Consider the following 24,691-nt stretch of genomic DNA (forward strand, 5'->3'; position numbering starts at 1 on the left):
CTTCGCAAACCCCTATGACTAAATAGCGTGGTTAGGAAAGACACTTCGTACTAAATACACCAAAAATTATGCTGGACATCATTCACATTCCACAACTTAGGGTAGAATAAGTAAATGGTTCTTAAAGATACAGAGGGTGGAAGGTACAGACGGGGCTCAGAAAAGAAACCAGTGGCGGGAGCTTGTGAACACGGCAGAAAATGTTCTGGTTCAATAAAAGGAGGTTCACTGAGTCAAAAGACAACTATACTCCAAGCAGTTTCATACAACTTTGATATATAATTGGCCCTGGTTCGATTAGGACAGTTTATACAAATCGGTAAAATAAATACAAAATAAAATGATGACAGTCCCCTGAAGATGGGAGTAGAGGAAACTGTCGATACCTCATGTGAGTCAGGTAGGGTTATACAGTACATCAGGCAATTGATAACGTTCAACATAACTGTGGTGTAATTATCATAAGAATTTAGAGATATACCTCGCCGTACAAAAAAATAAAAAATGTAAAATGGATACTATCTTGATGTATATTTTCCCAATTAACTACCAGAGCCAATCGGAAAGGACAGAATGTTATTTTAGCAATCTTAATCCGAATGTCACACATTTCCAGCAAGTGAAGATTTTTAAATGTCTGCACGAAAGCTTTTGTCGGGGTTCTGACTATAACAAAATAAAACAAAATAGAATACAAAACAGGACGCATGCCCCTTTTTATGTGTATTGTCACCAGCTGGAAATGATTCCAAACCCAGAGTTGCCCGACGTAATTTCCTGAGCAAAGCGCCTGGGATGCCCACCAGTCGCGCTTCCCGATAACGCGGTACTGTTTGCATTGCCGGAGGAGTGAGGGGGTCAGGTTGCTAGCTTAATGCATATTCATCCCCTGGGTCCAGGGTGGACAGACGGGCTCCCGGCAGGCGTTTTCGTGACACTTTACCGTTCCAGCAGTCACCTACTACATTACGGTAACTCAAAAAGGGATCTGTGCAAAGTGTAAAAATTGCTACTAAACCTGTGAAATCGAAACGAAACCATGTCGGACGCAGGTGAACTAACGGGACAAAATTTAACATTTCTCTTTCTACAAATAAAGAGCAGTTCTTTCAGCATGTGCGGACGTGTCTGCCTCGACGAAGATAATTAATCGTAATTTGAATTAATTAGTTAAAGGTTAGATAATATCAGATCATAGATAAATACTGCCCCCATTTTCAAGTATTATAATTAATAAAATTATTTATACATAAAGTATTGTTCACATCTGAAAGAACTAAAAACTTACAAATAATTCTCAATAAACATAAATGCAAGAACCGTTTGTTGACTATATACGAAGACATTCGGCTTCCAACAATATTTAATCCACTAAGCCAAAACAGTTAATATACCATTAGTGATTCTTTACTGCGCGTGCTCTACATCAAAAATTTTACCCAACAGATAATGTTCATTATATAATATACCAAAACGTTAACATGGCTGGTGAGATCAGAACGTCCAGAGAACACGTGACTGGATCACATCCAGTGGCCTCAATTTGAAATTTAGTGTTTTGGTGACAACGAATATAACGAACCATATTCAAATTATTTGTAAATTTTGGACTATCACTTTTCAAATAACAATCACTGTTACAAGCCAGTTGTTTACCGAAATATATATCTTAAGTACGAAACTATTTTAATATCCACGTATAAAGATCTAATTACCTTGGTTCATTCCTTTCTAGTCACTAAAACGTTTTACAGAATTCTATATTTTAAGTAAACCTTGCCAGAAGTCTAATAGAAATTAGATCACAATGACTGAGAGGTTATTTAATGAAGCTGAGCAGAATATCACTATTACATGTCCGTTCAAATAGCACAATTCAGCTTATGACACGCGCCTTAAACAACAGTTCTGATGATGGAAAGAAATTACTCTCAAAAGACCAAACATCGCTTCTCAGCGAATTAAGACTGTCGGAATTTCATACGTGATATATGAGGTTCTCGAGGCAGTGAAAATGTCGGCACGTTTTTGTGTCACTTAAGTAAAATTTTTTCTACAGAACCGAAAATATTTTTGTAGTTCTCTGTAGCATGTCTTTCTCACATAAGAAATCAATTCAATTGCATCATACATAACGTTGGTTGCCATTCTAGGCAACAAATTAATAGCACATTAGTCGCCCCACACCCCACGAAAATAATTAAATGAGTCACCGCTAACAGTATGGTAGGGGTAAGGGGGTGGGGAGAAGTGCTGGTTAAAGTAATGAAAGAGTGGTGTGGTTTGGAAGTGACAGGGAATGTACTGCAGCCGCAAGGTAAAATGGGGTAGCATGGTGGAACATACATATATATTGCACCCCCGGTGAAGCAAGAATCCCTGTGCGGTTGTATTGGATTATTTAAAATATCTACCGTTTGAAAATAAAAAGGGGAAAGTTGCTTAAACTGCATACTTCTAGCACAACCGTTTCATATTAAAAATGTAAATACGATCGTAAAATGAACACTTTTGAAATAACAGAAATGGCAAAATAAGTACCCAATGAAAACAAAACTCAAGTTCGTTTCAAGAGAAAAACATGAATTCACATACGTTTCCAAATTCTAGTCACCGCAATTCAGACTTATAAAAATATAATCATAAAATTATATTTTATAAAATATGCAGGAATAACTGGTATTCAGCACTAATATCATCTGCCATCTATATAACATTTTATTATGAAACAATATTTTGCTGCTACATGTTTCGACATTATGTGTTTCATAACTAGGCCATTACGTTTGTATTCTAAACTTCAGAATACAAATGTAGTGATCTGATAATGACACACACTCACACACAAGGATTATAAATATTTCTTCCCAAACACGATTGCATGGAGATTTTAGAGCGTACCGCAAATGTCCGCATGCGTGATAGGTTGCTTATTGATGAAATATCAACTGCAGCGGTTACGTGACATGTAAAATAGTGTATATGGGCAGGATCCATGAAATTAAACTGATGTGCTTCAACTGATTATAAACACGTGTTCTCCGCACTACGTGTTCACGAAATAAAACTGACATGTGTCAGGCACGTTTTTTTAAAAAAAACAAGAACCAAAGTAAATTATGAATTTCCTTTTAAAACAAAACTAATCTGAAAAGACTTTCAACTAGGCCCCACACTTATCAGATAGATTATTATGTTGTCCGTACGATGGAAGAAATCTTAAAATTTTGAAGTTTTGATTCCAAATACAAGGGCAAATAATGTTTAAAAGATACTCTGAAATGTACGGAAAGGCCAAGATTCGTCCCACAAATATCCAAAGATACTTGACTACCGGAAAATACTTCAGAGGTTTTGTCTACAGCTGAAGTTTCTTTTATTAAATCACAAAATGGCTATCTGGTCACGGAAAGCAATGCAGTACACAAGCATTAAGGAAGCTTACGACGTATTCACGTTTCATGCATTCTGAATTATTGTTATAAGCACCACTGAAAGTACACCAACAACTTCGCACCACGACGTCTCTTAATGTCGCAGGTATTCTTTTGTATTACCACCTCATGCAAAGGTTGACGCAGACCACCTATTGTTCAACACGTGATTTATATTTCTGGCCAATTCTGAATTTCATAGCCGTAAAATCTGCTTCGTTTCCCACTGCATTAAACAAAAGCTGCTACACCCATGAAATTAACTCTTGGTTCACCAAACCAGACTATTCGCTTTACCAAAGCAAAATTAACTTTCATTTGGTCAGAATGCCAGTTAGCCTTTTTAGAACCATCCAAGGCCTTCTTTTTCTAGTCTAAAATTCGTAACCTCCGACTCCACCCACTTGGAGAGAAATATATTACTAAAACATCAGGTTTTTGTGTAATTTTCAATTTCTGTAGCCCGCTAGCACAATATACGAGTTTCGAGCACTGTTACGAATCAAACGTAAATGTATAGGAAGCCTTGTGAAAAGGCACTTCGATACTGTTCAAGCTACGGTCACTCCATCATCAATACATAGTTACCTACGTTTATATAAAACATCTGTGGAACCCAAAATAATGTATTTTAATCAAATAAATAACTGCCTAGATGTAAATACTGTCAACTTTACTTGAAGAAGGTCGTTATAATTTACAGATTGGTTTCTCAAAATTATTTTGTAACAATTGTGGCTTCGGTTCACTGCAAAACGTATTAGCACAATTATGTAGTGACACCTACTTACTGAAAAATTAAATTATTTATTTATTATGCGCTTACTTAACAGCCCAAAGACCACTTTCAAAGGAAGCACGAGTTAAAAAAGAGAAGATGAAGGGAAAATAAATAAACAAGCAAGGGCACAATCAAAGAGGTTATATAATTTTTATCACAAAAATTATTCAACGACACACACAAAAGTTTTAATTCAGATGTCAGAAAGGAAAAATGCATATCAAATAAAATACATTTATTTAATAGCAATGGGTCTAATAATATCAGTACGCCTCAGGGGTAGTACTTAATCTTGGCTTATGGCCGATACCCTACAAAAATGTCGTGAATTTAAAAATAAATTAATAACTGACAAAAAATAATAATATGGAAGTTATGATTATGATGATGATGATTCAGGTGTGGAAGAGGGGCAAAGAACCAAAGTTGGAACTTTACTAAAGAAACTGAGTAATGTTATGGATGTGAAAGCCTCGTAACCGTCATCGTGAAAGCCACTTGATTTTTCCTTGAGTCAAATGAATTGGATTAAAATGTAAGACCTATGCCACTGTGATCCATTATTCAACACATAAATTCTATTTTAAAATAACGTTCTGTAACACGTGATAAATGATACATTTATTTTTAGTTGAAGTAAACATTTAAACTGGCTTAGGTGTGCCCTAAAACATCTACCAGACATAACACGTGTCACATATTTGTTTATAGTGTTTAAAGGAATGTAAAAAATAACGACAACAAGCATGTTATCAAAGTAAAGTAAAATAAAATGTAAACGGAACAACATATTTAAAAAAAATGTTTTGAGATTCATTGAATTATGTTACTGCAGGGATATATAGATGCCTATGAAAATTAAAACTGCACAGAAATAGTAGCGAATATACAAACATAACTTCAAAAGTTGAAACAAGATAATGACGGAGGAAGTAATCTGAGTACGACACTAATCTAATCGTTCATTTACGCGCGAGTTAGCAGTGGTTTGGTAATTTTTAGTTGCTGAGTATGGACCCTTTAACCTAACCTACTATGGAGTAAACTCTGTAACAGACTAACAGGATATGAAACGTCTGATGTTAATAACAAATATTGTTGTTTAATACTGGCGATCTGTTGATATACAAAGCAGGGCGGAATGTAGTATAGGGTGTACCAACAAAACATTTCCACTGGTGAGGGGCTTCTTCGATTGCTAGCAAAATTAATTATACTGTTATATAGTCATGCTGGGGGAAGAGGGGGGGGACCTGTAATCAACAAATAACCCTTCATTCTAGTTTTGTTAAAATGAAGGGATCAGTGTAAGAAATGCCTCTTCATCAACTAAACACTGTAGTCTGAAAGGTTCTAACTAACAGCTGTGAGACACAAAACCTATGAATATGGAACTAACAAGATACTGCTTCTAATCTCTTAAGGGAATACACGTAAACATTACAGGTTTCATCGTAACAATGTGTAATATTTCACCCCTCAGAATTTAGATAGAAACTACATTATCTCAAGCCGAGAACACAATTATCCCTCGACATCACAGACAAGAAACGTTCATATAATAAACTATGATAATAAAGGGGAGAATTGGCCGTATTCAGAAGGAGAGCGGTATCCAACCAAGTGGCAAAACTTGAATTGGGTTCCATTATTACGGAATTATATTGCGAGATTCAGAGATTGAGGGGACGTACATCTGCCCTGTTTCTCGTTTGCAGGCAAGGCATACACCGTTGGGACTATACTGCGTGTGTGGCCTACACACAGGCGTATATTTCGACTCTCAAGCTGTAGCTGAATTACAAGTTCGTAAATAAAAATTAGTACGTGTCTTCTATACGTATACATGACGTGACCATTTGTAAGCAGATCAGAAGAACAGATGGTAATAATAGTGCCACTATTCAAAGTTACGGCTTTTGTGGGCACGGCAATGAACCTTTGGGTACCATAAAAGGTTGGGAATTTCGTTACAACCTACGCGACCATTTGCTTCTTAAGAAGGACTCTGCTACATGGATTAAGACAAAACTTAAGCGACTACAGCTGAAGTGATGTTTACAAATGTGCATGACTGTAGAGTTAATGAAGTCAGTGCAGACCTAGATCTGACGTTCTTGTAATTACGAGCTTTTTAATATGACCATACCATGACGCACAGATCTCATTAATAAAATATTGGCTTGAGGCACGTAACATGTCTGTTTGTGTGTGTGTCCGAGTGGATATACCTCTTGACAAATTCTGAGTCAACTGATAACTTTCTCATGCCATGGTGGCTATTCCACATTGAATTTGAATTCATGCCACAAAAACAAAATGGCCACCTCCCAAAAGCGTTGTACGTCAGAGCACATTTTAGAAAAATATTCAATATTGTTATGACCCTTCCTTTCGAATATAATATACTAATTACGTATACATAACAACACTTTTAGTGGACTACTTGTGGCGTTCTGTACAGTGGACCTATATGGCAGAATAAGGAATAGTGCCATTTTGTCCCCACACAAATAATTTTCTTTCACCCGGCAACACACTTAAATGGTAACAAGGTCTGGAAGGCAAGGGATTACATCACTCCAAGCACTGACCTCTTTCGCGTTCTGCTTCCTACAAGATCTTTGCCACTTTCTATCTCTTTACAGCTAAGTCCTAAAAACCTTCCACTTTATCCCGGAAAGTAATACACTCATATTACGATACACCGTTTGAGGAGGTCTTGACACATTTAAATGAATTGGAATAAGTGAACCAGAGAGGGTTTGTGCAGAAGATAACTTGGCGAGTTTACAAGTTATCATGACGACGAATATGAAGATGGAAGCAGTAAGCTCCTCTGAAACGTCAGTTAATTATCACCAGAACACAGTGCAACATCCCGGAAGACAAACATCTTCAACGAAAAGTATTATTGTGGTTAAATAAATGTAGAATGGATTTGTGTGCCAGGTCTACACTATAATTGTTTTAATTTATACATAGTATAAAAATACATAAAAATGTATGGTTAATCCCACAGGTACATAACAGAGTTGTTTATAAATATGAAGATAATGTTAAGAAAATCAAATATGGAGAGTCGTTATTTTCAATCAACAAACAAGTTAGTAAGAGTAAATAACACTGAATGAATGGGCATTAAAGTGTTCTAAAATGTAAATTGTAAAGCTTTTTATCGCCCGAAACACTACGCCAGGAAAGCGCTTAAGGATAGCGACGGTAAGGTTAGATGCATTTTTAATCTCTTCGCCAAATGGAGGAGTGAGGTCAGATCTACTGCCGGACGCGTTACCCCCGAGAAAGGACGGCTGTTAGCCGTTTGAGTACGAAGCTCGTGGCCCAAACTCACCTCTGACGTTGTGGCAAAGATAGAGACGCTGCTCCTGCCGGGAATCGATGGTCTAGTCCGTAAACAATAATTTCACCGAGCTCCTGTATATTTTAACAAAGTTTTCATGCCTTATGTTAAAGGTTTACGAAACAGGGTGACGGTGGTAATGATGAGAAATGTACCTACCTTGTTTTAGATGTGGCTATGCGAGAAAAAGCCAGCAGTTTAACAAATCCGTATAACGTAATTAACTCCTTCCACCCGTGAATGTAAAGAGACTTGACGTCTAGCAGGAGAGCCAACGCGAACATCAAAGCAATTGCAGTAACGCACTAGTAGCATGTTTTAGCTACTTTGGTCCTGCAGACCCATCCCCGTTCGATCATTTCTGTGACGCAACAAGTATCTTTGCCGTTATGAGAAACTACGGAGCGGCATTTCATGCTCTACAGATTTCCATTCCATTGGACGTCGTAGCTGCTGCCATCTGAGTGTGCATAATGCTAATAGAACTAAACAGAAAACAATTTACGAAGGGCAAGACTTGTGCAATATTACATCAAGTTTGAAAAGCAGTGCCGTATCCCTGTAGCGACTGAATTCAGGGTATCTAAATCCCTAACAAGAAATTATTTTTAGATTCTTACCTTACTTTCATGTTTTTTCTTTCTTTCTAGCTTTCTCACTTATTTCCTCATGTAACTGTTTCGTTTATTTGTTTGTTCGTTGTTTTAATATATTCAACGGTACCTACCAACCTACCTACATACGCACACTTATCTATGTTTTATATTTTTAATATCCAGAATAACTGAGCAGTGCTACCAACCTTACCGCTCACGTATTCACTTCAGGAAAGAGACAATAATAGAACACGATGAATCCATTTTTATGTGGTCTTCACGCTTTAGCGAAGAACGTCTTACGGGCCCTTCCATGTCTGTCTGTCACGTTATTCCTAGATAATATACATCCCACATGACTTGGGATCAATGCTGGAACACATTTTTACAAAAATGGATATCGAGATCATCGCCAGCTCACAACAATAACACCCGAACACATGTTCGCAACACTGATCGTGGATACTGCATTTGTTAGTGCTTACCAGCAAGGGCAATCCAAGGCCACAGTTCCCTTGAGTGTGTTATTAATTTTGACTAAGAGTGGTGTAAACCCACAGTTCACTTACGCTGTAGTTATCAACGCAACGTGGAATTTTAGTGTAATCCAAAGAGCACGCCTTTCCAATCAGTTGTGTAGTGCTGATATTGATGTCACAACTTCCGGTTTACGAGACGGTACGTTTGTGGCTAGCGCGTGCCATGAACCCTAGCAGTGCACTCACGGGAGAATCAGGAGCCATTCGTGCAATCAGAATCCTATAAGTTTTCGAATTCTCTTTAGCGTCTCTGCCGTCTTTGTTCATTCCGCTCCGACTGCCTTCTCCACGCTCTTTTCAAACAGGAATAGAGAAGGCAATAAGTAGAAGCCAGGTTCTGTTCCAAGTGGTAATAGCAGGCGAATCCGACGACACTTCAGGCTCAAAAGGGCCGAAGACTTCCGTGATTTCACAGTCTCTTTGTTGAGAGGTCAGCCGCCCACCTTCTTCGCTCTTCCTTGATTTCTCCTCTCTAGTATCTTCTCCTGTCTACATTCTCTACACGAATGAAACCAAGGACTCTGTTTATGTTTCAAAGGATAGTTTTACTTCTGTGACTTAGGATAAATGAAATGCATTCCCTTTAAAGGAAGCTTATATCTACATGTCGCTTGACTCTGACCTTAATTTCCACGTCTAACACAACCAAGTATAAAATGATTTGAAGATGCTTAGAGGTCCGATGAATGCCTTCCTGTCATTTCACGTGATTCTGCCTTCTATTTGCAGAAAAGCTCCTTCGTTAAACGGAGTATTACAGGCACGTAGAATGAAGGCCATTTGTTACCAGGGAAACGCTAATTACGTGCTTCGTATTTGGGAGGTCACGGGTTCAAATCTCGTCCCAAAAAAATCAGTTATCTTCCCTTAGCCCCTCCGTGCAAATAGCAGGAGGATACCTTAATTTAGGCCATGAAGATTCATTCAATATTCTTTCCAGTACATTATTCATTAATCATCCTATTATTTGACGCTACATACTCCGATCTATGACGTGCTAAGTAGGTACAACCAAAACATGCAGTAAGACACGTAAAAACGTATAATAATGTTGTTTTGTGACACTGGTTAATACACGAGATAATAAAACTATAGTACACCAGTTTGAAGTTCAAAGGAACGACTCCTAATATGTTACGTAAACTGAATTATTATTTACATATTTAGTACAGTTTAATTTCAATATTACGCTATAAGTTCCCTACTGTATCTTTGTGAACACAGTAATAAACCTTCGGGCTCTATAAAAGGCTGGCAATTTATTAGCTGAACAACTATTAGCTTCTCAGGAAGGACTCAGATCTGTTACGCGAAGTTAAACGCCAGAACAAAGTTCACGTAGGCCCAAGTTACACAGGACGGACCTGGCACTGTTCACGCACCATGCACACACTGACTGGTTTTCGAAAGCACAAGCCTTTGATAAAAATCATGGTAAAATACAAATTTCTTTAAAACCAGAATGGTTCAGTGGAGTACAGCGAGGAACTCACAGTGTAATACCATCATTATGCTTGAAATGTTAAACAAAAATTGTCCAATATAAAATTACAAAATGGTGTTTTGCAGTTAGTGACAAATACTTTGCATAACAGAAAACAATAGACTTTATTGTCGCAAGGCCATATAGGAAAGGCAGCTATTTCTTTAACATACGAAATTATTTCAAAATTGGCTTTCCTTTATGAACTGACGCAGACCAAGGTACACGTCAGCACAGCGTATAAACCTCTGCGCCATACACGAATATCGCTGAAGGGTTAACGACAAGGTGAAATAATGTAATCTGAATTTGCAGTTCCGAACACGTTTCAGCTTCCATTTTCATTTAGGCCTAGAGCTCATTCTTTCTGAAAACAATAATTTTATTTATTGCACACATGGAGACCAGAATTCAAACAGCTGCTGGTCTGACTGAGGATTCTCTCAGTTTAAACAAGGAGATACTAGGACGGCACAAAGGATGGTGAGAATTCGCTTCTTTCCAAGTCTATTCGATTCATCATTCATAATCACCGTCACAAGACGCTATGTAAAACACAAACTTGACAAAGCGTATCGAAAAATTCAGTAAACAAGTATATGAAGGAAACGTTTTGTTGTTCTGTTGTGCTTACATTTTTTTTTTTTTTGAACCACAGACATTCAATTTTTATTTTCAGACAGGCAGTTATTATGAAACAAGGGAATATTAGTAGGGATATTCGTATCTCTTTCTCTCGTATGGTCACGAAGTATTGCTTGTGACGTGCAATCCCACTGCAGCGTAATAATAATTAATTAGAGACCGCAGCTACGTACGACTGCAGGTGGGAATGTTTATTTTGACTGCAACCGAAAGGAGATAACGAAATTTTGCACGAGTTTTTTGTTCTGTAATTAATGGTCGAATTTGTAACCAAACTTACTTTTAGTATTAGATTTTAATTTCAACACATACCATGCACTCATATATACACACGTGTATTTAAACACGTGCAATAAAACTACGGTATGCTGTACGGTTTCTCTTATGTAGTTTCATTTCCAGGTTTCAGGAAAGAACACAACCCCATTTTCACCCTCGTTATTAAATCGTAAATTTTAATCTGTCGGTTTCCTGGTACCTACACCCCCTTTCCTCCGCCAAATGAACTACATATCACAGATAATTTAATTTTTATGACGATACAGAATACAAGATTTACATTATAGTGCCTACACACAGGATAACTGGATCATTATTTATTTCAGTCAAGTTAACAAATCTATTTTGTAGCAAAATGCAGTCTAGAGAATCGTGACTCAGAATTATATATACTGGCCATACAACAAAGGAGTTCAAGGTTATTATTTATTTATTTAGTGTTCTGTCTGACGACAGGTCCATATGAACACGATCCTTCCATCCTTTTCTCGGACTGGGACCTGTTCATATACGTTCTTGGCAGATGATCCAGAAGTGGTTTGCCATTGCCTTCTTCTGTGTGTGAATGGAGTAATTGTTGGGATGCCACGGAGAAACCGGGGAAGCCCCCGGAGGAAAACTCCGTGTTGCCTAGACCACGGCCTTGCCCAACACAAGTTATAAATTCGGGCACCGCCGGGAATCGAACCAGAGACCCCAGGATTACAAGGCCAGATATAGAATATGAAGGCAAACTGGGATGTTGCACCATGTGGTGTGGTAGAAGTTTACCGATGTTTCAGAAGTGCTTAATGCCTCCATCAACAAGACAATCATCTTTATACTCGCTGCCTTGAGAACCTAAAATCTCACATGATAGTATAATGCTGTCACTGCAAATGTTATAATCTCTCACTTTATTGATTCCATACCTTACCAATAAATGCTTCTTCCCAAATCATTAATTAACCTTTCACGACCTGCAAGCATACGAGGCAATGAGGTAAGACCCAGGATAATTTCTTAAGTTGACACTAAAGGAAAAAGTGACATAAGTGTAGCGTAAGTCATTTTCCTTCCGAGACAAAGCATCTGTTGTATTTTTTATAACAATTAACAATTCAGTGCCCTGAAAGAACAAGAATCCCTGACGTTGAGTCGAGAGAAGGTTAGTTTCAAGGCAACGAATAATAAATTGCAGCTGCTAATTGTTGTCCCCCTGTAGATACATTAGAAGCGGTCATAGACATTAGAAACTGATGTAAACAATAATTTCAAAGCTAATACTTAAGTGTCTCGCACCGAAAAGATGGAAAGAAACATTATTAAATTTTGAGAGATTTCAGGTTCTCCCGGAGATTAATATGGCCGATGGCGAACCCTAATAATAGATGGTGACAGATGGTTCGTCTCGTTAAGGCTTGGTTTGTGCAAAACGACGGCAAATCAAATACTCTCTCAAAAGAAAAACCCTACTCGGTCGTGTTCGCTCCGTTGCTACGCGTGCGCACTGCGTGTTCTGTAAGACGCTAAGTTAAATGAAGCAGACAGTACCTAAAACTGCATTAAAATATACTCGTAGTGGATTCAATCTTTGGGTCGGGAATTTAAACGAAATTTTTGCAATGTGCTATATTGTGTAAAAGCGTGTGTCTAAAAAAAATCCCTTCTGCTCGGAACAAAAATAAATACGAGCTCTTTCGGCCCCATTTCTTTCTGTCGCGCTGTATTAGACTAACTCTGGATTCTAAACAGCTGACAGAACGATCAACTACTTCCGATAACGTTTCTGTCAGCCAGTCTCTATCTTTCGCATAAGTTTGTTGCACTCTCAAAAAGGCTGAAAACGCCTGGTTCGAGATCTTGAGGTCCTTACGCACTGATCTTAATAACTAGAGTACGTAGGGAATAAGGGACATGTTTCAGGAGGGAGAGTTACGTTTAATTACGGCCATGTGCAGTAACATCAATTACTGGAATCATTGTGAACGTGACCAGCTCTGGAAGAGCTAATGAACGTCTCTCATTGGTCACCGGGCGAATGGTGAGGCAGCGGTTGTTATTGAAGGGGCCTTTGGGGTGGCAGTAGTGAGTGTTATTTGCTGTTTGCAAGTGTCACGTACAGGGCCGTATAACGTCATTTTATGATTATCTACATGCCCTATGGGCTATATGAGGCAGGTGTTTGACTCTTCGCCGGTGATTGGTTTCAGTACAGACGTTCTAATGCAGTGATTACATTGTAGCATCGCCGAACACCTTGACTGCAAATAGCATGTGCCGTGGACGCCTACTTCACACAGAAATTTTATAATTTGACATTGAATGTTGTACAAACAAACAAGTGCTTTATTTGTGACTAATCATAAAGAAACAGCTTCCGTCATACGACTGAATCTGAGGGGATTCAACCACTGGATGTGAGTGGATGTGTCAGAATTGGAGGTCTCTGATCCTTTTCTTCGAAAGGGGTAGAGACCAAAGAAGAGATTTGCAGTTCGGAGTGCAAGACACGAGGAACTGATCCTCCATGACAGCCTTCCTAAGACGTCAGTACAAAATTTTACGTTGTTCACCGACAACCTTTCGGGTATAACACACGGCTTTCTTTTGTTTTTCCCTGCCTCTATTTCAGATAACTCCGCTCACTCACCACCAAGATAAACTGTCAGGTATCGGGCGTTCATGAATTCCATGCAAATCTAAAGCCAATCTGTGCAAGCGATATTAATACTTACGATTCATGTCGAGCGAGACTGGGCTGGAGATCGGAGCTACCAAATTGTTGTTGCTGGCCTGGCATGTGAACACTGTGTGTAGGTGACGTCTTCCTAGTTTCTCGAGGCGAAGAACGTTTTGTACGCGACGATCAGCAACTTGCTCGTAAGAATCGTCCAGCAACGCGTTCTCCTGCCACCACGTCACTCTGGGACTAGGGCGTCCTGTTACAACACAGCGAGATCATTAGATTCGATAGGTCAGGATTAAACTCCACTGTCGATGTCACCGTTCTCCTCGACTCATCGACACTAAAGCCGTGAGTACACCAGCGCAACTGACATCTGTAACAGAACTTGCAGTAAAATGGCGCTGTTTACACCCACGAAACCCAAACGCAACTGGACGGAATCTAAAAAGCATAACACTCTTATACTAAACCTTTGAAGTCAAAGCTCGTTTGTACATAACTTTTCATATGAAGTTGAAGTCGTAGGTGTGTGTTTCTTCGCTTACAGTTCGAGAACGGATATATCGATTTGCACCAAACTTGGCATGCACATTTCAAGAGACGAGGAAAAGACAATACCATCGTTAAAACTGCGGAAAAGTGTCCTAGGTTCGATTTCCACAGACGGCATCTCCTGTTCCATTCCCATTAAAGATGGTTTCAGCCGCGCGGATAATAAGCACGACAGACGAAAGGCGCCAAAGACCAACACTTACCGTCGACTAGCCTCCGACACGGTGCCAGCAAACCGACGCCGAGCGTACGGTGATTCAGAATCCCAAATCTCGTCAAGAATAGCATCTGGATGGCATAAAGTAAACCGACTCAAACTGTCCCGACACCTCAATAGATAACAAACATAGATTAGATAAACCTGGGGATGACATGTGATACCAAGCTGTAAAACAAGATATTGAGCGTCTCGACTCCGATTCCAAAATGCATATAAACATATATAAGCCTCGGAATGCCATGTGCAACGACTGTGACAAAAAGACGCCGAGCGCTGCCACGCCAGTCGTCGCCGGAAAAAGACGCCATTATTACTACAGACGATGCTGACAGAAAACAATTTTTGATCGGTTACACAATGCGACGCTAACGGAAACGAAACAGAAAAACCGATGCCTCTCATTGCTACGCCTTCATGCGACGCCATAGCAACCGCAGGTAAACTTATGGACGCCATTGAAAGCGACGTTGGAAAGCCGACGATGAGCGTCACGACGCCAAATGGCGCCAAAAGTCTCTATGTTTTGGATCGAGGAATGTCAGGACGTCATAAAGCGAGATCAATTTTCAATTGTTATGCAGTATTATATCAAACAATTCACTGTGTGAGATTATTTTGACATTCACAAGTTTCGAAAGCTGGCTTTCCTCGTCTTGGGTCTATAACCGGTTGACAATGCATACATGTCTGAATGATATATTTAAAGTACTCTGTACTAAAACAGAATCCCGAGGATTCTGTCTGTAAAATCTGGACACCTCCTTGCGTAATTTTCTCCACTCCACTTAAAATGCTAAATGAAATCGATATCTGGTATGATCACTAGACATCCAATCGATAATTACTTCTGGTCTGCGATAAAAATTTATTCCGTTGGAAAAGAGGTCTTACGGGATAGAATGGAAAATAAATTCTTGTTTAAAGATAATGAACCATTATTAGATTGATGGTATAGGTTTCCAATACGTTTTTTCGTAAAGCATTAATTCTCACTACCTCCACGTTTTGCATGAGGATAATAGCGTATTACAGACACATTTATCTTATGAGAATACTGGTAGTCAAATATCCAAGAGGAAACCAGATATTACGTGTCAGATTACAATAGGAAATAACTTATAATCTACTGTCACGTCATTGTAGAAACTTCATGCACAGGTGACAACCTAACGGCCACAAATGAGGGCAGAATTCTAACATTTATAAACGTTTAATAACAAGTCAACTGACACAGAAGTTTCAGAAAAGTAAGACTTATTGAATAAATGATCTTGCCGTACATATCCAGTCACTCAGATTCAAAGCGGGTTTGAAAAAACAAAGTATCTATTTGATTTTACATTAATGCTACGGGAACTACAAATAAAATTAACTTTGGTTACTAGAAATAAAAGCAAATAATATTCAAATTTTGAAACAAATAAGGCAGAATTCGAAGTAATCTATTTGGGACGAATGCTTGTGGTCCGAAAGTGAATGTAATGACATGAACAAAGGGACGTTTAAGGCACAGGGCACGGATAAGTCTGTGAGCTCTTACCTCCAGTGGCGATGCAGGTAATATTCACGCTTGAGCCCTCGTTGTACGGACCAAGTATATGGTGTGGAATGTTGGTACCCTTGTCATCCAGAATTATCAGTCTTTCTGGTGGAACTGTAACAAATAACAGGTTTTCCTTAAACGCTTGCATTATTTACTTAATTATAAATTACTGTTTAAAGATTTAAAGCTGAGGTTATCGAAGTACATGAGAAAATATAAACTGATCATATTTATGCAGGGTAGACTGCTGAAATATACACCCGAAAAAAATATACGTATTATGGAAAATTTAAAATCGCATTTACAACAGCCGTAGCCCCACGAAACCTCGTTACTAACAACCAGAAAGTTTTACAGCATACACCATTTACGTATGAATATTAGTCTACGGCACTTTGAGGCTGCAAGAGATGATACCGGTTAGTTTGTGTGTGATGCAAATTTCAGCACCCCATTAAGAAACACCTCAAATACTGATAAAAGCACGCATCCCTATCACACTGAATGCAGCACGCATTGCTTTCTTCATTCTTTATCCATTTAAAACCTCATTGGTAAGAAAATATATATCACCTATTTAACAAATTATAAATATGGATTTTGCCCACGGAATATATTTATGTATTTCGTATGATTCTCATAATAAACATTGATTATTTCCTTAAACAGCATTAGCCAATTTATTTTTGTAATTTGTAAATGATACGTTTTCTTTGCGGGAGGAACAGAATATTTACTATTTATTATTCGGCTTCAAATTGTTAAATGGTAAATACTTCGGTATTTTGCTTTGTTTCTAATTTAGAAACGAAATGGTAATGTCAGTTACTAACGCGTGCATGTGAGTACGTAATTATGTATGCATGTACACAAGAATAAAATTAATGCAAACACGAACGGGTCTACGAATGTGAATGAATATAGTGCACAATTAGTGAAAATGGGCTGTTAAGCAAGACTATGTGTAGGTTATACATATTTTTTTCAGTCCGGTTGATTTGTAAAACAAAACATTTTCAATTATCAATGTTAAAAACAAGTATTTCATTCATAATGTATTAATATTTTCAGCCACAAACTGGACAGGTGACGTGTCTCACAATGTCGCCTTCTGTCTCGCTATCCGACACATTGAACCAGGGGATAATATGAATATAAAATGTTATTTCATGTTAAAAACACACACGCGGCACAGTTAAAAACTATTTCTCACTCGATACGAGTGCCTTATAGGAGGCAGAAGATGAATATTCATACATTAGTATGAACAGAGAAGAATGGATTTTGTTGAGTTGCTGGTAAATTTTAAGTTTCATTTCTGAAGCCGTTATAGTATTTGGATGTGTGTTTTGCTTTTGTGTTAGAACTAAATAAACTAAACAAAGATTTGAATGCTCATTACGGTTGCCAAGAGCCCACCATTCTCCTTTTGAAGTACACGCCCCTAATATACGTTATAAATACTAGAGGATGCTAAAAACTGCCCCCAAAAGCAGTAGTGTGGACAGAATGTGGAAACTGAAAATTATATACATGCGTCTTTGGATCGTACAAGTTCTCCGGAGCAGTGCTATTTTCTTAGGCTGTTTCAAACAAACATTCCTTTGCCTAAATGTGGGTGGCGGTGAGAGGGGATGCATTAATTACTCCTGAATCTGCAGAAACAGTATAAAAACAGCCACAAAGTCCCGAGAAAATAGTTTTAAAAACACAGTTTAGGATATAGACATAAGGATAACCCCTTAAATTAAATGTCATATAATTTTTGCCGCTGATGTTTCCCAGTATTCAAAACATCTAAAAGTATCTAGGAGCTATAAACCACAAAATTCAAGTGATTTGTCACGATGATATCTGAATTTGAAAAGAAAAAAAAAATTGCTGAAAGCGGCCAACATAGAAATAAGTTTCCAGTGCGAATATGAGAAGCGATAAGGCTTAAAAGCTCTCTACCCTTGAACTGAGGTGAGAGAGGGAGAGGCAGGGTAGGTCGGGGTGCAGCGAGAATTCAAACGCTAGCAAAGCAAGCTCCAAAGAGCAATTATAGATTAGCTCGACCCGGACAAATTAATGGACAGAAATGAGAAATGGATGCAAGGTGTGAAGGTCGACTCACGAATCGTAAATCAGAATTAGTGAGAGATAACTGGGAACAACGAAGGCTCATGAATCTAACACCGCGTATAAAATTGCAGCGAGAGGGGTGGGGGTGGAGTATGTACAAGGAACTGTAAATGCATACATCTGTAGACCTAACAGACAGGTTACCACGTGCACAAAGGAATTGTAACACAGAAATTCCGACGACTGACTTAGTGTCTGCTCTAGGCGAGGGAAGGAAATTCGGAGTGTAAAGAAGCTACGAAGTCAGTTTCATAACTAGTAAAATCATAAGAATAAATCTATCATGTACAACGTAATAAATAGTTGTAAAATTTTTGGTTTTCACAGCGGTGAGTATGAATATTTCCGTCTTCTGGGTTGTTGCGCTGTGTAGTCTGGTCGATATTAACCAACGTTTCAGAGGTCATACTGCCTCCGTCATCAGGGCTATAAAGATTTCTGTCTTCTGGGTTGTTGCGCTGTGTAGTCTGGTCGATGGTTACCAACGTTTCAGGGGTCATACTGCCTCCGTCATCAGGGCGATGAATATGAAGATTTCCGTCTTCTGGGTTGTTGCGCTGTGTAGTCTGGTCGATGTTTACCAACTTTTCATCGCCCTGATGACGGAGGCAGTATGACCTCTGAAACGTTGGTAAACATAGATCAGACTACACAGCGCAACAACCCAGAAGACAGAAATCTTAATAAATAGTTCATAGTCAGAGCCAAAGGAGACGTGGTCAGACTCCGTGCCCTTGACATCACCTCTTATCCTGATTCAAGTTTTCACTAAAATTCGTCACCTTCTTTCCAGGTCACCCTTAAAATCTTGCACCACCTCGTTTCTGGAGTCACGTGCTCGCTACCGACTGGATAGCAACTTACCACCTGCTCTATACAGGGCTTCGATAAAAAACCTAACCGATGCTCTACGGAAGTAGGAATGGGAATTTGCCACACTGTCAGTGTTCCTTTCTGATCCGGGGTCATCATCAGTATGCGTCGTACCGCTCCTCGGATCATGCCAACAAATTTTCCGCGCTTCTCACCTTCGTCTTCAATTTTTTACGGGAGTTTCTTTTCTGTTTCTCAATTTGTTTTGCTCTTCCTGTCCCATATGCCTCACCCTGTGTAACTGTGTTTTTCAGATTGAAAAAAAAATTGATGGGGTACGTCTCAGCACTTTATCTTTTTTTCTTCGCTGGCTTTTCTTCCATCTCTCCCCTCTGCTAGATTTTTTACGCATCGAACAACACAATGTCAGACGACGTTGTTTAAATTCTCCCTAAAAGCCACGCTGTAACACAACAGCCTAGTCAAGACTTCTCTAGATATGACGTTTGTTCATGTAGATACTGCGCTATAGATAATTGTTAAGGAAAGTAATAAATGTGTTTCTATTATGGTTTAACAATTACAGTTGGGTGAGATTCCACATGAGTGTGTTCTCAGTGCCCGAATTTATAACTTGTATTGGGCAAGGCCGTGGCTTAGGCAACACGGAGTTTTCCTCCGGGGGCTTCCCCGGTTTCTCCGTGGCATCCCAACACACAGAAGAAGGCAATGGCAAACCACTTCTGGATCATCTGCCAAGAACGTATATGAACAGGTCCCAATCCGAGAAAAGGATGGAAGGAACCTGTTCATATGGATCTGTCGTCAGACAGAACACTTAAAAAACAAGTCTCCATTGTTAGTCAAAGAGCTTTATCGTCCTCATCTGCATTCTTATAAATTACCTTACCAGTAATTCAATTTAGATCTAATATCAGGGAGAAAATCTGACTGGGCAAACCGTTACTCGCAAGTCTCTGTGACCTCTTGCAATAGTTTGAATATAATAAACCATGTGATGTTCCCTGGACTCTTGCCATTGTCTGGAGTCACATCTCCGACGTTGTGGGGCTGCCTCTGCTTTCGGCTTCATGTTACAAACAGACCCATTCATACAGAATAGCTTCTTTTAATGGACATGCCACTATGTATTACCTCAACATTGTTTCTTTTTAGCTGAAGACAAAATGTTGCAGACCTAGCCTCAATTTCTGAAAACGAACAGTGTCCAAGAAACAGCATTGTACCAGACGGTTGCAACAAACCTTTCTAACTGCGAACTGTGTATTGTTCAGTCAAGTGGGTATGGCGTGCTGGCTGACACGTCATTCGTTCTTTTATTGTAGTGTGTATAACGTCTAAACAGGTCATGTCTGACCTACATCTCTAGTGCAGTGTATGAGACGACTTCCGACAATGAAACCTGATGATGACGTGTCTATTAGAACTTCCCAGCTCTCGAAATTCCTCTATCTGTGCTAAGTTCTAATACAACAATGGGTTATTCTAATTATCATGATCATAAAAATTATTAATTTAATCCTCTTCGTAACTGATGTTTTGTCTTGCTGATACTATTTTTTTTTTAAAACCCTCCATCACATTCAAGTTTAATGTATTTGGTTCATATACAGAACAGGTCAGAAAGTCAGGAAATATTTGAAACTAAAACGATCACGAATCTGTTTTCCCCTTACAATTTAGGAATTAATTTAATTACTTTCCATGCCTGCCTTAAATATCTTACAAGGAACTAGTTAAAACCAGATTTTATTCAAGGGATAGACACTACCCCCCCCCCCCCCCCCCGTGCGGGAAATTCTTTAAAAAGTCTGCTGTACACTTGGCTTGTCAAATAATAGCCCACTTTATTTATAAAACCCGAAGGTTCATCATCGTGTTCACAAAAGCCCGCCACCGGACTCCGTCCTGAGCCACCTGCATCCAGTATGCTCCATGGATGCCTATCTCCCTAAGGTCCATCTTAATGTTATCCTCCCAACCAATACCATGTAAACACCCCTTCCCTCATCCTACACGTTTTAGTAACCCTAACAATATTGGGTGAGACTTTAGTTCTACTCTGTTAAACACTGTAATAAGGAAACACAATGAAGGAGTTACACTGACACGGTTGCTTATTTACTAAATCTTACAACTCGATCGAATATTGCCTACACTTGCACCAGTGACATTTTCGTATCTCACTTTAATAAATTTTATACGTTGTATTTCTACACATCAGATAGGCTGCTATGGGAAATACGAAAGGGCAGTAAATTCTATTTAAATATCGGGTCAATGCTCCACGCGCCTTTAATGCAATGTAATAGCAAAGTGATCAGTATGATTTATTTTACTATTCTATGAATTATAACGGATCCCAGAATACATAGTTCCGGAATCAGAAATCATTTGAATACTGTTAATTTTGCAGGAAATGATTAGGTAACTAAAATACGACATGTTGAAACCGTAATGAGTCCTCGGAGTAGGAGTTTTGTTAGACCGCGGGTCTCATTAGCAAACGTCAATTACAATCACAAATCAGCTTTGGCATCATTAAGAGCAACCATATCCACTACTACAATAATGCCAGCTAGAATTCTTAATGCTTCTATAGACCACATGACGTCATCCATTGTGCCCAGGGACCTCGTCAGAATAAAGAGAAATTTTTTAGATCAATCTCGATTGTTTTGGAAGGACAAAATTCAGCAGAAATTACGCCACCACTTCAGAGATCCGAAATAGAGAACTACAATATTATGTAATAGATTCATGGAACACAGTGAATATTTAAAAATATTCCACATGAATTAATAAACGTATTATGATTATTCAAACCACATTTAACTATAAATAGTAGTCCGATTTTTGTACGTTACACTCTTCGCTCGTCAGTTGTTCAGTTTATACGGCCAGAAAGAACGTGTGGCGTAGTTTTGTTGGAGATCTGTCTCTGAATCTGAAAGTCAGTTTCCAATTGTAGCCAATTCCTCGCACATCCATTGGTGCTTCCTCGATACGTCATTAAGGAGAATCAAAATTCCAATACAAAACTAACAACCATAATAACGAGCACGGGAAGAGCCTAACCTTTCAGGGAGTAAACAGCTTTAATAAAAACAGAAGCAGAGAAAATCAGCGACAGAACAAGGCATCTTTCTGTTAGATTCTGGCTTTGTGTGTTCAGGCAAGCAGAAGACCCGACTGGAACCGAAACTTTCCAAGAAAAATAAACCACAGGATGTTAAGTCACTAACAAATAAGCTACATCACAATGCTGAAGTTGCTAAGCAAACAGCTTACTTCAACAGACCGTCATAATATCGCACGATAGTCTATTTTGATCTCCAGTCCAGGTTTTCCACACGAATGTCGTATAAACCTAAACCCACTACACTGAATTTAACCAACGCGATGTCCTCAAAACTAACACAGTTTATAAATTGACTATATTATGTGAAATATATGGAGGAAACCGAGAGTTACTTAAAATTTTAACAATTAAAAAAACTTGAAAATTTTACCTCCGGCGTAAAACACTATAAAAAACAGGAGAGACTTCGCATTAAAAATTTTTGTGGTAGAACGTAATTATTTTATATCATTCTACATTCCTCACTTCATCCTGTGCTAATTTTTTATCCACACTTAAACGACACTGTGTGAACTGCGAAGAATATGTAGCGTCCCATTATGATATAGGCCTGTAAATAATATAGCGGTGTGCGCTGGTTTGCGCTTCTGTAGTGTGTTCGCAAGGATTGACAACCTTAATAACTTTGTTTAGTTTCTCAAGACGAATTCAAGTTAATATCTTCAAGTAAACCACGACCAGTTCCTTTCGAAAATTACATAAAACGTTGTTGTGCGCCTCAGATAACCATTAACTTAAATGCACAAACCGTACAAGGTTCAACTTCATACGATACTGTGCACATACGGAACGTTATTTTATATCAAACGCAAGAAGACATTCAGGACTTATGTAAAGTTGGCCAGTTGACGCCTGTCTGGTCAGTTATTATATAATGCACAGATAAACTACAAAGAGTCGCACGAATTAATACCATTTTCAAGAGCATTTATTTACCAGACAGGAAAGCTTTATGGCTAGGATTGGTAAGAGAGATCTGACATCGACAATCCCTTCATTATTCACAGCAAAATATGCGATAGCTATTGTTCACAGATGATTGGTGATTAAATCAATCAGTCACGTGTTATCCCATCCCTCTAGAATCAATAAGCCGCCTCTCCCGACGCCAGCGTCGTCAGGCGTCTGTCGACAGTCGTCTGTCCATTGGTGTCGCTGTCATCACACGTCACTATTGGCGGTCACGTGATATTTCGCCCATCAATCACTGCAGTAACTTGGCCGCGGTGTGTTGGATAATTGGGCTTGTTCGCGTAGTCATCACCCATAAAGCTGCCCATAGGGGACCGAAAACCTCTCCCTCTCCAATAAAATCCCGGCCCCGGCACAGAGCTATTTGTCTGATGGCACGAGGTTAGCGGTCCTCGTTTCTCTCTCTGAATGGACGAAAAGTCATGATTACTGATGCTGGCATACACACATATCACACAGCGTGTTTCCCCACTAGGTCACTGTTCTCTAGGGTTGGATATCTGTGGCGTGAACACAAAACAACCCCCTCCACTTTATCTCTATGCTTACGCACACTGTGTCACGACAGGACCTTATCATAATATTGACAGATATTGTAAAAGAATGGGCGTCAAAATAACAGTGAATGACCCCGTCAAGTTTGTGCTCGCAGTGGCTACACGCAAGAGCGAACCAGTATTATTTACTTTATTTCATTACTAGCTAACCGTGTCCAGCTGTTATTAAAATCAACTGTACTAAAATTTCACAATCACAAATATCAAATGATCAATGCTGTTTAAACAATTATAGCTGCTCCCAGTAAGAATCATACGAAACCCACGAATACAGTGTAGGCAAGAGCAGAATAAAAGATTATTAAAGTAGGTGGTTAATTGTGGTACATATAGTTACCACTGGGCTTTTAAGAAACTGAAAATAATTAAATTAAAACAGATAAATCGATTTTCGCCAGTACCAACATAATTGCCCCCCCATCAACACCACTAATGACTAATTAACACTTCCTAAAATCAATAACGTTAATCAATTCAGTTAATTATTAAATATTGCAAAATAAATGACTTGTTACGATATTGCTGCAATGTAATGCCAGTAAATGAATAACTTCTTCCAGTTCTGTTAACCGTTCTTGTTATTGTTACGATGGGAAGAACTGTATATCTGTGGACCTGGGCTATAAAGGACCATTTGTCCATCCCCCAGATGATATATGAATGAAATTATATTGACAGGGGAAAACCGAAAAATAAAAGCCAGTCCCAGTGCCACTTTGTTCATTACAAACCCCAGATCGACTGACCAGGGCCTACTTAAACGGTCTGATCAGTTCCAATTATGATTAAAACCGTACAGCAATGACGGGCGCGTTTTATTAAAATCTACAAGCTTCTCTGCGAGCATTTCGAGGCAAATTAGCGATGAGGGCCCTAAATATTTATCACGTCGAAAAACGTTTGTAACAGAAGCTATAGGCAACAAACACACATTTGACGCACAAATCACCTTTTCCGCAGG

General features: G+C 38.8%; 1 protein-coding gene across 5 annotated transcripts in view; it reads right to left on the bottom strand.

Annotated features, from left to right (window-relative positions):
• The window catches only part of LOC110836165 (nephrin), a 700,179-nt gene that overhangs the window by 158,182 nt on the left and 517,306 nt on the right, over positions 1-24,691 (bottom strand). For all 5 annotated transcript variants that reach the window (XR_015537708.1, XM_087358243.1, XM_087358240.1 and 2 more), the window contains 2 exons: positions 16,099-16,212; positions 13,836-14,039 (listed from right to left, as the gene is read on the bottom strand). Coding sequence is in view for 4 of the 5 variants with exons in the window: in XM_087358243.1 (XP_087214369.1) it covers positions 13,836-14,039; positions 16,099-16,212 (318 nt within the window). In the remaining variant the exon portion in view is untranslated. The remainder of the gene's footprint in view (positions 1-13,835; positions 14,040-16,098; positions 16,213-24,691) is intronic.

The sequence above is a fragment of the Zootermopsis nevadensis genome, unplaced genomic scaffold (genome assembly GCF_977971745.1).
Source record: "Zootermopsis nevadensis isolate Lab colony 2312 unplaced genomic scaffold, Znev_1.0 Znev_ptg000029l, whole genome shotgun sequence".
Classification (NCBI taxonomy): Eukaryota; Metazoa; Arthropoda; class Insecta; order Blattodea; family Termopsidae; genus Zootermopsis; species Zootermopsis nevadensis.